General features: G+C 41.3%; 1 protein-coding gene across 1 annotated transcript in view; it reads right to left on the reverse strand.

Annotated features, from left to right (window-relative positions):
* The window catches only part of TLN2 (talin 2), a 190,936-nt gene that overhangs the window by 39,682 nt on the left and 138,520 nt on the right, over positions 1-12,734 (reverse strand). The window contains exons 33-40 of the mRNA XM_054837153.1: positions 10,832-10,921; positions 9,557-9,679; positions 8,084-8,227; positions 7,733-7,894; positions 6,447-6,587; positions 5,054-5,235; positions 3,850-3,982; positions 2,102-2,272 (exon numbers count right to left, since the gene is read on the reverse strand). Of these exons, the coding sequence (XP_054693128.1) occupies positions 2,102-2,272; positions 3,850-3,982; positions 5,054-5,235; positions 6,447-6,587; positions 7,733-7,894; positions 8,084-8,227; positions 9,557-9,679; positions 10,832-10,921 (1,146 nt within the window). The remainder of the gene's footprint in view (positions 1-2,101; positions 2,273-3,849; positions 3,983-5,053; positions 5,236-6,446; positions 6,588-7,732; positions 7,895-8,083; positions 8,228-9,556; positions 9,680-10,831; positions 10,922-12,734) is intronic.

Consider the following 12,734-nt stretch of genomic DNA (forward strand, 5'->3'; position numbering starts at 1 on the left):
GACGGCCACGTGGCCCGACCCTGCGGTGCTTCTTGCTGCTCAGAAGGCTAGCGGTTAAGTGCTAGTCTGCAACCCAGCAGCTGGTATAGGTCAATAGGAATAGGCATGCTACGAAGACCGCGTACCGAGCAAGCTGCCTTTTTCTCTCAGTTAATTACTTGCGCTCAATACAGTGTTTGGACTATCTAGAGACACGGTTCTCTTAGCAGCTTCTGTTGCTGTATTTTAGTCTGCAGAAATACGTGGAACCTGTTTTCCTCAGCTTCTGATCTGATTTACGCTTGTTCTGAGGAAATGTCTGCTTTCTGCTATACCTGTATTCTAACTAAAGAAGTGAATATCTTTATATTAATGAATATTTTTACAGTCTACCTGTAATCTGACACATCTATAGAACTGCAACAGCTCTTGGTTCCTGTCAGAAATCCACTGGACTTTGCATTTACAGTTTTTACTGGATGCGAAAGCCCTGCACTACTTTGGGCCGATTACTCCACAGAATGTGCATGAATATCCCCGTGGCACCATCTGGTACACCCAAAGCCTCAGAAGGTCAAGTGGGTATACATTTGCAGGCACTGAAAGCAGCTTTCAAAGACTTCCACGGGGAAGAAAAATAGCAATACTTCATGTGCAGGAAAAGATATCGAAAGGTGTACTCCATCTAAATGACTACATGGATAGCTAAGAGCTGATCACATTTTACAACTTGGTCGGACTTCTTTTTCTATTTTATTTCTCAGAGGATTACAGCAAAAAAACCCCAAAAAACCAACAAAACACCAAACCAAACAACCGCAAAAACAAAGCCACGCACTGAAAAACTCAATAATAGGAATCATTTCACAAATGTAAGGTCTTTTAAACTGCATCAAAGTAAAAAGCTGGAATGGTTTCTTCTACATTCAGCAGGAAAAGCAGGCTCGAGAAAAGTGCTGTCGACTTTGGTCAACATTTACCTACCAAGCAGGAGAGAGGAGGAGAACCTTGCTCCCAAACTACCCTTATCTTCGCAATCCTGATTTGTTGTGTGCCTCAAAGGGCTAGGTAAACTGAGAATCAAAACTGCAAATAGTTGAGACGTTATGCCATATTTGATGGTTACCCAAAGCTAAACGGAGTTACTTGGGTATGACTCTGGAAGAGCTCTCATACTAACCAAGCAATTCCTTCCCAGTATTAAATGCATTGACACAGAAAACTTTATTTTTCTCTCAAGAATACACTGTAGGATGAGGAATTGCTATATGAGAAACTACTACTATCTTGTAATAACCACAGTAAATAAGGCACATTTCTGCTACGTGTGTCGTAACGCCTCATTTTTGGACCGAGATCTAATAAGCGCAAGTTCTACTGATACTTACGCTCCAAATAAGAGGGACACGTTTACGCGATGCTTACAACAGAATGCAAAACTGTTACAAGCCTTTCTTCCCTCCTGACCCTTAAAAATTTGCAGCAGGGGCTGACACTCAAGGGTCATTCGAAATCACTATTTTTTTTCCTAAAGCTAACGGTCCCTCTACGATCATCGGAGACGGAGCGCCTCACTCAAAAGGCGGAAAGCAGGCACATCGCACTCCTCCTTTGAAGCCACAGTTTAGACCTCCCTCTCCTCTACAAACTACAGAAACCGCTTCAGGAGATGGGCCTCCATAGGCCAGAGGTAACCTCTGTGTGTATCCCATGCTTGCCTCCTCGCTTCATCACGAGCTGGCCAAGAAATAGAGAAGCGTGCTTTACGCAAGGACCTCGGATCAGGGTAGGATCTGGCAAACCTTGACCAGACTTCAGGAATTGGCCAAATTCTTCTATATATACATATTTGAATGGTAACTCTATGACCTGCCGAACAAGCCTGGACCGCGACAGGCCCCAGGTTCTGCGGTTGCCTTTAATGCGGCACAAAAGACAGAACCACCTACATGTACGTATAGCTGCCATCTGCGACGGCCGGAGATAGGGAGACCTATAACATTGCGCTATACCCTTCTGTCTTTGCTTTTCCCTCCCCTTTCTTCCTTTGTCCTTTCTCTGTGAACTTGCCCCTCGCCAAAAACCTCAATGAAAATATCCTTCTGATGGCTGAAAAAGCTACCAAATTGTGGTCTCCCCTAACGTCCGGCTGTTCAAGATATCGAACACACTCGTAATGGTAGGACGGTACCTTGTGCCCAAGCTGAGCTGCCTCCCCCCGAGCTGCAGTAGCTATGGGATCAATGAGGTGGCCGATTTCCTGGACGACTGATGTCAGCTGCTCCTGTAGAGCCTAATATAAAGAGAAATTGTCAGTTACTATCACAGCTCTTCTTTTATCAAGTTCTACCGTACTGTAACAATCACCCTTGCACCAACCGACACACTCGGAACGCTGTTCAAATGACCCGCTACGGTAGGATGCGTAAATCCACGCTTTCAGCTTTCTTTATGTACTTGCTCACTTCATCTCCTTTACCCTGTTTTAAGAACAAGAACCCTGAGATAGGCCTGCTCCTCTTTTGATTTATACGGCAAGTCTGTGGAGAGAAGGGGGGAAATGGGTCCCTCCTACTCCAGCTGATAGCAGCAAACATGGGAGTAGGCATCCTTTCTCATTGCGACGTGACAACCGCTCCTCCCTCAAACTGTTCTCGCCCTGCCAAAGATTTAGTATCCCTGCACCCATCAGAGAAACCGGCAGGAGCTCTGATTGTAATATGAAGAAACATTCCTCAAAGCAGATGATACAGCACAAGAGCAAAAAGCTCTGCTGTAGACTTTGAGGCCAGCAGGAGAAATTCACCTACAAGCAAAGACAAAGGAGAAATACAACATCTGTGGACTGACCTCCTGAATACCATCTGCAGGGCAGGAGTCTAAGAAAAGCATATTACCGGGCTTGTCGAAACATAAATACCAGCTTTTAATTCAGAGCCACGTACTGTCTTGCCAGCTGCTGGCATTTAGCTCGCTCTCATGAAAGACAAGAGAAAATAAGTACTATTTTTGTGCTTCGTTACATTCCTATACTGCGTCATAAATAACTGCCATTTTCAGTAACGTTTATTTCGGCTCAACATGGTGATGCCCAAGATGACTTCATTATTTACACAGACAAGGATTATATCTGTAACATCTTTCCTGTTATAACTTCTTTTGTATCGCTTCATTTAAGTCAGAGGTGTTTCTAGTATGCAGCTTTACAGCCCAAGGAAACCACTGGAATACACAAATAATCACTTGTAATTTTAGGAGGAATAGTACAAAAAGACACTAAATACCAAGCAGAGACCTTGATCACGAGTCTCTGACTTTCTGTAGGCACGACGAACCTTCCTCAATTACATAAAGGCTGAAATACCACAGGATTGGTCTACGTTAGCATGGGACTGGGTGGGGGGGAGAGGGGAGGAAGGAAACTTTCTTAACAAGAACATATCAACATCAATCTCAGATTTTACTTTTTTAAGGACAAAACAGACATTAAGCAAAATGATGTAGACATTTACATCACTGGACTTGTAGTAATAGATGAGTTTCAGAAACAACCCGACTTCCACGTGGCAAGGCACCAGAGAAACACTATCAGTCAATCACGTCAGCACAGAAAGTCAGAATAATATGTGAGTGGTGTTTCAAAATTACTACTTGCACCACTACTTTTGCCTGGTATCTGTCTGAAAGCAATATGTTTTCACCATCACGTGATTTTGCCTACAAAGATTCCGGTAAGTACACTTCTCCCCTCACCGGTAGATTGTGCCATATGCTCAGCTTTCCAAATCTTCGAATGGAAAGGAAAACAACATGGTAAGTGAGGCTACTCAGCATTACTCACTCTGTTCCTGTGCTATCTATCCCTCTCACCTCAACTGAGATGTCATCCCTGGTCGCCAGACTCTGACTGACTGCTGCAAGGGAGGCCTGCTCAATGTCTCTGATGCATCTGTTGATCCCATCAATGGAGAAGTCACATTCTCGCTGGCCTGGGGCCTTGTCCCTGCAAGACGGAGATAGTAAGCTGGGCATGCTGGGCAGAAAGCAGGGTCTTCAACGAAGGCACACAAGCGTACTTCGTTACCTGCCAATATGTAAAGCACGTGGGAGGAAAGCGACGAGGACAAAAGTTAGCTTTTGTCTACCTACGGGATTTTGATGCACGGACAGAGTACTCTGCATACTTTCATGTGCTCCTCTTGATGTTTAGATAGAAAAACAATTGTTGCCTCAGAAGAAAAGTGCAAAGTCCACCTCCTCGGGATGGCCAGACTGGCCCAATAATGAAGGTCAACACAAAAATGCAGCAGACACCAGTAAAAAATATTCACGTTTCTGTATAGTGTGATCAGGAAAACAATTCCTTTGGTAGCAGGTGTTACATACAGTCCAAGGTATCTTTAAACAAAGGCTAGTTTCCAACCACTCTGTCTTGATGTGCACTTTGCTATTTCAGTACAATCATTATCAAAGATAGACGACACTGAAAACGCTCCTTAGTTCACTGTTTTCATACCGTTTTGATTTAATCAATTTTCAGAGGTTAAGTATAGAACTACACTTGTAAATTTTCAATAAGGAAGAGATAAACAGGTTTAGTTCAAAAAATAAAGAATATTCACTTCTTGCTACAGCATTCTTGCAACTACACCAAGAACGCTATAGTAAAGAATAGGTAGCAAAGGTAATTTATACACTGTCTCATCCACCTTAAAAAAAATAAAATGCTGTTTTCAACATACTATATGTTGGTGTGTGATGTGGATGGAGGTAGTTTTCTAGACTTTTTTTATTCTACAGCATTCTCTATTACATTTACCTTAAACTGAATCGGAGGTGGAACCAGGGAAGGAGAGCGGAATACAAACAACAACCCTGTGCTGCAGAGTGCTGCACTCGGCAATTATGATTAAACACCTGGTATAACTGGGGAGATATTGTGCACCACAGAATAATTTCCATTAGTGAAAAAATACCATGTTGCTAATGGCCATATGGTATTATTCTTTATGAACGGCTGCTCAATTATTACGGCTTAAATGCAGACACAAAAAAGTTACTCCAAAAGACATACCTGATGGAGGTGATAAGGCTCTTGATAGAATCTGAGACAGTATGGGAATGCCCAGCTAGTACGGACCATGTAGGAGGGTCTTTTGGATTGATAGCCAGAGAACGAGCAGTTTTGATCAATAAAGATGAGCTCTCCAACATTGTTTTAGCAGAAACTAGAATTGGTTCCTGTGCTCGTGATCCCTGTGGTCAGAAAGGTAAAAGACCACAAAGAACATTTAAACAATTATTCGAGTTTCTCCACGCTTTCTGCTCCTAAAAGTCTGTCTAGTTAACAGCATTACAATGGCATTATCATTTCTCGTATCATACTATTATATTCACGGATAGTTGACACGGAAATAGTACAAAAATCATTGCAGTCCAACTGTTTTCTCTGTAACATACCGAAGAAACACTTTTCAGGTTTAGAAAAGCACCATCCAGCTGAGAAACAGGAGAAAATAACGACGCTTGTCTAATCGTAGACTACAGACATATCATTGAAAAGAAACTTTATTTGTCACAAAACTTGCAAGACCCAACCAAGTGTACTCTATTCCCAGAAATTAGTTCAACTACAACACTAATTGGGTCATCATCTCCATACCTATTTTATCACCAATAATCTTGTAAACCCAAGTACTGCAGGCCTGGAGAACAGGCTTAGATTTCAGTTACAGCCCCACAACTTCAAGACTGCAACAGTTAACTGCTTTGTCTGATACTGCCAGCTGGAACCGAGGCTGCCAAAGCAGGAAGGAGCAGTTAGAGAGTTAGTAACGACACATGACCTCTACTTCGAAGCTGTTATGAAGCTCAAAGGATTTCTTTTATTATCCTCCTCCGGCCCGCTTCCCCCCCCCCCCCCCGAAAACTTTTGTTAGTTACTTTAAAATACTATCTTTCTGTTGTAGTTACAGGGGTAGACTACAGAGAACTCAGGAAAAAAATACAGAAGGCCCACAGAAAGTTATTCTTCCCACAGAACCTGCATCTTGTCATCACAACTGCATCATTTTTGGAAGGGGAAAAACCCCAGCAACATCCCTTCAATCCTTTTCAGACCTAATTAGGTTCCATTTGTTCAAGTTCCTCTTGAGGGAAAAAAGGGATATCTATTACTTTATCTCATGGAAGAATCCAGCTAACAAGACATGTGAGATTCACCTGTACCATATCACTTTACTAATAGAAGACTGGCAGCACTTACTGTAGCCTAACTAGTTTTATCCTACTGGTGCAAAATTCAAGGTCAGAGGTTAAGCAAAAGACAGCAGAATGCCTTATGAACGCCCAGGAACACAGAGACACATTTCGGGGTCAGGTCTTCACACTTGCTTCCTCTCTCCCAACACATGATTAATTCAACACTTTCAACTTTTTGAGGGTGGAAGTGCAACATCCTGCCTTACCTCAGTGCTGATCTGTGCTGGTATGCTGACAAATTCTGGATTTGAAGCAAATGCCGTTAGATTTTCCACAGCCTCTATCAAAGGCGCAGTAGCAATTCTGCACTTGTTGCGGTTCTCTTCAGAGAAATCACCATCCAGGGCCTGGAAATTAAATCATGATTGATTTCTGTCGGAATAGGTTTCTTTGAAAAATTGAACAAAGATGGTTTAATTCTTCAGAGTTTTAAATTGTTGCATGCTTATGACGTGTGAAAGTTCCTCCACAAACAAGGCTGATGCATTAAATGTGATCCTTTGAGCCTGTGTTTTTTTACTTAGCTGGTTAGTGACCCTAAACTTAAAACTCCTGCTTTGCTTCACAGGACTGAATAAAGATTTTCTATTGTTGAACTCTGATGACTCATAAATCGTGTCTCAGCACCTCATGCTCCAAAGGGTGAGAGTGGCTAACAAGGTGGTTATTTCCTCGAGACTGATTTTTAATATTAATTTCTTTTTTTTTTTGTGTGTGTGTAAGCAAATCAATAATTTCTTGCTCCCATTTTCACACAAATCAACTGATCTCTTTCATAATCTCATAGGAAAGATTTCCATGTGAAGGACCTTCTGTGTAATGTAATAGAACCTTCCAGTCCTAAGAGCATAATTATTTTAAAAGACTTTCAGTAGCAGATCAGCTAATGACTTCCAGAAGGCTTTAGAATCCCGAGTCCTCTACGGCTTAATAAGTCTTATTTCTCCTTGCGTGACGAAAAGCTACCTCCTGCCAAACTGCAGGAAAATAAAAGATTACTATTAACAGGAGATTATTAAACAGCAGCAACATAAACAGCTTCTTTTTGGTTCCCAATATTATTTGTTTCTTTATTTTTGTCTTATAAATATGGTAAAGCTATCAAATACCTCCTCGAACCTCTGGATATTGAGCAATGTACCACCATTGGAAACCTTCACATTCAGTTGCTTGCAAATTTTTCTGATGGTGCAAGCTCAACAAGTACATCAACACAGAGGTGTCTCATAGCAGATAGGCCACTTGCCTCTCCTAACACTAATATTGCCCAGTTCTTTCCATCTTGACTGTGGCACTGTTATACCGCTACACGTGTTTTCCATTTCAGGTCTTCAAAAACATAAGTAATGATTTCTTAAACCATACATATCACAGAAGGTAAAAAGATATTTCTACCTGTTCTGATTCTGTCTCTGTAGGAAAAATCCCACAACAAAAAACCCAAAACCAAACCACAAAGCAAGAAGGAAGCACAAGTAAGCAGCATTTGTACCTTGATAGTTTTAACTAGGTTAGCAGTGCTGTTTGCAACTTCCTTGGCAGACTGCACAAAGTGTCTCTTGGCAACAGGATTTGCTGTCTTTGATGAAGCAATGCGACAAGCATTGCACAAAGCAGAAGTATGTTTGGCCACGATTGTGGCAGCTGATAATACCTGTAAAAATAGATGGCACAAAACAAGCACATTGTCAAATGAGCATGACAGTTACTCTACCTGAGCTCTGCAAAGTCACAGTTCAAAGCCATGCAATGGCTTCAAACCAAAACTCCTCTGCTTGGTCAGAAACAAAGCAAAGTCATGTCTCCTAACAATGATGGTCTCACTGCAATCCTCTGGAATCACCTGTGATGGGCTGCTTGCTGGATCTACCAAATTCTGGCAAGCCATCTGGATTGCTTGATTGGCTCTGGCAAATTGAATTGGATCCACAAGACCCTGCTGACCAGCCTGACTGTTTGGATCTGAGATGCCAACCAGGTAAGCGGCCTAGAAATGGAGAAAGGAAGAAAACAATCCTCAGAAACAATGCTAAATCCCTCTTGGTTCTTTGATAAGCTTGCCATATGTAATAGCACATGGTGGTCAGAGATTATCCAGAAATCGTACTGTGAAGTACTATTACCATTTTTTTGGTAACTAATCTCCAGAATCTTCTGAAACCAAGAAAACTTACCCTTACAAAATGTATTTAGTCAAAACAAAACTCTCCACTGTTTAAGCAGCTGGTATCCCTGGAAACATTATTTTTCATTTGCATACCCAATGGAAAGTACTTTACTGGTCACAAGCATCGGCAAATTATTTACTGGAGTAGCCACAGTTGGAGGTGGTGAGGGTTTTTGTCAAGGCTGAGTAGAAGACCAATTCACAGCAAATGCACTACTGCTCACTGTAGGACCCGTGAAGCCTGCAGTTGATGGTCTCATGGCAGCTCAACATCTCTGATGGCCAAACCTACTTTCTTTCTCAATTAAATAAAAAATTCATGCCTCTCAACAAGGAGGAATTGCCTGAACTGCCAGAATCATATTCAAAGATTTCTTGATGAATGTCCATTTCAGATACAATTATCTGTCACCTTGATATGTCAGTAAGGCAACACAGGGTTAGATGCAGAGGAGATTAAGTCCTTACTGAGACATCTCGTATTTGGGGAAATCAAGAAGTGGTTTCCAGACGTGGAGCATGATTCCCCACAGCCAAATCCTTCACTGAAGAGGCTGTATCAGCTGTCAATAGTTCAAGTCACTCAGTTATCAGATCAGTGAAACCACAGTGACCAGTTCCAGACTCTGATTTGTGGCTGTAGCTTAAGAATTTTGGTTATTCCGAAAGTATCTGAACAGATGAAACAGGTTGCTTACTATTTCAAATGTCTGAAATTAGTAGTGCTCGTTTATGAATTTTTACAAACTAAATCAACCTTGCTTCATTCATTTTAACTGTGGCTGGTTTTTGTGTGCTTCTCTATGATGTAAGAATTCAGAGCTTGAGCTGCAAACATGAACTCCATATGCTGCAGCTTCGACATTTGCTTTATCCTCAGAAAAGTTTCCTTCTTGATATCATTTCCCTTCCTTATAAAATATGCATGTTATTGCACTCTGCTGCTTCTGCAACATACAGCAGTGTCTCCACAATTTCTGCGGATCTACACAGAGCATGCCGTGTAGTACGAGGTCATAATTTGCTTGGCCACAAGGAAGTGAATCTCAGATTTACGCACCCCCAACATAAGCTTTCAAAACACCCCCCCAAAATCCCCAAACCCAACAAAAAAAACCAGGTATTGCTTTACAGACTTCAGTAGCTTACCTGAGCTGCTGCCTCTGTGAGGCCACAAAGAGCCTTTGATGCAACTCCAACACATTCTCCAAAGACTAAAAGATCCCCAGTTTTTGCATTCTGGGAAATGCCTGCCATTGATTCTCCAAGAACCTCAGAAATTAAAAGACAAAGTTACCTTCCCAATGTGCTTCCCTAACACTCAAAGGCAAGTGATTCCTGGCCTTCAGCCAGTTCTAGCCCATACCCCTCTGACTTAACTAGTTAAAATGTCTGGAAGCTAACTGCTTCACGGATTTGAATATGTTCTTCTGTGTGGCATATGGGATAAGGCATGCAGATCAACACTGGATTGACAGTGCCGAATATAAACACTATTATAGCTCAAATGTTTACAAGGATACAGAATTAACCCTCATTATTTCCACTATCATCCAGGAGTCATTATAGCTAGCCTGGCACTAGGTACATTTCAGGGATCACAGAACATGACAACCAATCCCGCAGCTGCCATTGACACATCTGGGATCTTCTTTGCCCCTAAACTCACTGAAACTCAGTGGAAATGACAATGCATCTGTCTGCTGGAACTGTCACAATGTCAGAATATACATTAATTCCCACAGTGTCTCCCAGGGAATTCAGTTTATTTTCATCTAAAATTCAAAATAAGATCTGCCTGCAGTAGAGCATTAGATCTAAGATGACATGCATATCCACTAGGCACTTTCTTTTCCTTTTTGAGAAGGAAGGATCTGAGACATTTTCAACACATCAAATAATAAGGACACTAAAATCAAAGCTTCAAAGAAACATGTATAGCATGCTATGTTCAAAAATAACTTAGGAGATTTCACACAGATTTTCTGATGTGCCAGAATATCTGGACTGCTCAGACATTTCTCTAAGCTGTTTTGCACAGAATGATGTAACGGTATTTCATTGCCAAGCCTCCCATTTATGCTTTGGCCCATTCTAACACAGCTGCGGTCAAAATATATCATGAAAGTATGACATGCTGTCTAATACATGGGAGAGGAAGGGAGAGAGAGAGGGAAACTAACAGCATTGCGTATCAGTCGCTTAACTACAAATTTCTTACCGAGGCCATGTGCTTTCTCAGTGACCAAAACCTGAAATTACCTCCAAGAGACCTATCTCACACTGAGTTTTATCAAGGAATGCAGCACACATTTTAGCTGTAAACACTGTGCTGTGTTTCTAGCATGTTTGATAGGCATGTGGAAACTTCCGATAATCAAAACGCACTCTACAATTGGCACAGAGGTGGGAAAAGGAAATTACCTTTGAGTTTTCCATCACGCCCTCAATACAATCAAAATATGAGAGATCGCTCACAGGTTCATTGGGGTTATCCAGCATTCCTTTCACTGTCTGAAATAATGAAACATACTCTGATTATTGACAGAGCCTGAAATATTGACCCGAAAAGAACATAGACAGTCGCAACTATTCTGCTTATACCAGTGTCATCTTACAACTTTGTCTCCAGCAAGCACACAAAACTACATGCTCACTGAGTACTCACATACCGATGAGTGTGCTCCACGTTACATGCTACCGTACATAAACTGAACTGTGGTAACTACACGTTTGTCCACCACAAATTTGTTGGAAGTATAGGCTCATGTGGTTTACTTTGTGTTTGTGAGAAGTGACTTAGGGCCAGTGATGCTCAGCTGACATGAGGTAATCCGCTTTTCTGTCCGCTGTCAGTCTAATACATGTTCTTGGTACTATTTCCATTTCATAAATGCAATTACAAGAGTGATAGGAAAATCAGCTACCGTTTGTTGACTACTGTCTAGACACAAAGGGCTACCAAACTAAGTGCAAATCAGCCACCCACCTGGCCTCTTACTACTGTCAACAGATTCCACCAACATAGCTCCCTCTGCCAGAAAACTACATATACGAGTTGTGTTTAATTTATTTTTCTGAGGTGATTATGATTCCTGGAAATAACGTCAAAGTCAATCACATATTCATTCAGAAGATTCAATGCATTTAGATAACACAGTAAAAAGCTGTAAAACGCAGTAGACTAATTCTCTTATACTTAAAAAAAAGAATCTGCAATATGACTTTTTTCAAGTTTGGCAGAATACTATATCAGGTAGAAAAGACTTTTACTCTTCCTGATGAAAGTGAAATCAGTAAGTATAGAAAGACACTAAGATCTGTATCTGATGTTTGCCTTCCACCCGAAGGAAATCTAGGCAATATTTTAAACCCTTAGACTTTTCTTATAACTAAACTCCTAACACTAAGATACACCTACAATAATTTTAACAGCTCAGCTATTGCTTTTTAAAAGCTATACTTTGAATTAGAGCCTTACAGCAACTAAACTGTGATAACAAGGTGATGTGAGGAAGAAGTCATATCTAGAAAACAGTTTCCAATTGCCTCTCATCTCTTTCTCAGTTCCACAGACATTGCGGCAACTCTTCATTCTTGTGCTCCATCTGTAAATAACAACTTGTACAGCAAACAATGGTCCTGCAATACTTGCACTACTATGGAGTCAGAAGCCCTTGGAACATAAGGAAACAGAAGAGCGAAACAGAAGCCAGCACAACTTCCCGCTGATGTATCTTTGCAATTACTAGAACACCTTTGTTAATCCTTTCAGCTGAAATGCTGAGCAAGTTTAGCTATCTCACTGGAGATCATATGGTAAGATCCTCTCTAAACACAGTTTTCCAGAGTCTTCAGGGAAAACTACAGAGTATACTTACAGTTTGTCAAATCCAAGCTGAGACATACCCTTTCTACAGAAATAGTACCTTTTAGTACTTCTAAGAAGCCTTGGGGAGACTAGAAATGGTAGGCTATGATTTGGGGAAACGAAGGGAAGAGGTAAGAGCTTAAATTACTGTAAAGAGAAATTGAAAGTTAAGACTACTGAGAATGCTTTCCCCAAAATTTGACAGATTCCTCAGGTCGCTTTGATATCCGTCTAGTTTCAGGACTGTGTGGTTTTGCCTCAGTTTCCCTTTTCTCTGAAATTAATCTCATTTTGTACACCCAGGCTTTTCTCGCTGATTTCCCCCTCAACCAAGCGTTTCCTGACATTCAAGATGCTACAGATCTTCCTTCTGCCTGGGCTCTGCTCGCAATCCACGCTATTGGCACAGAACCCTCTGCAATGACTTCTTTAGGCTGTTCTGCCCTACTTTTCACC

This window comes from Grus americana, chromosome 10 (genome assembly GCF_028858705.1).
Source record: "Grus americana isolate bGruAme1 chromosome 10, bGruAme1.mat, whole genome shotgun sequence".
Taxonomy (NCBI): Eukaryota; Metazoa; Chordata; class Aves; order Gruiformes; family Gruidae; genus Grus; species Grus americana.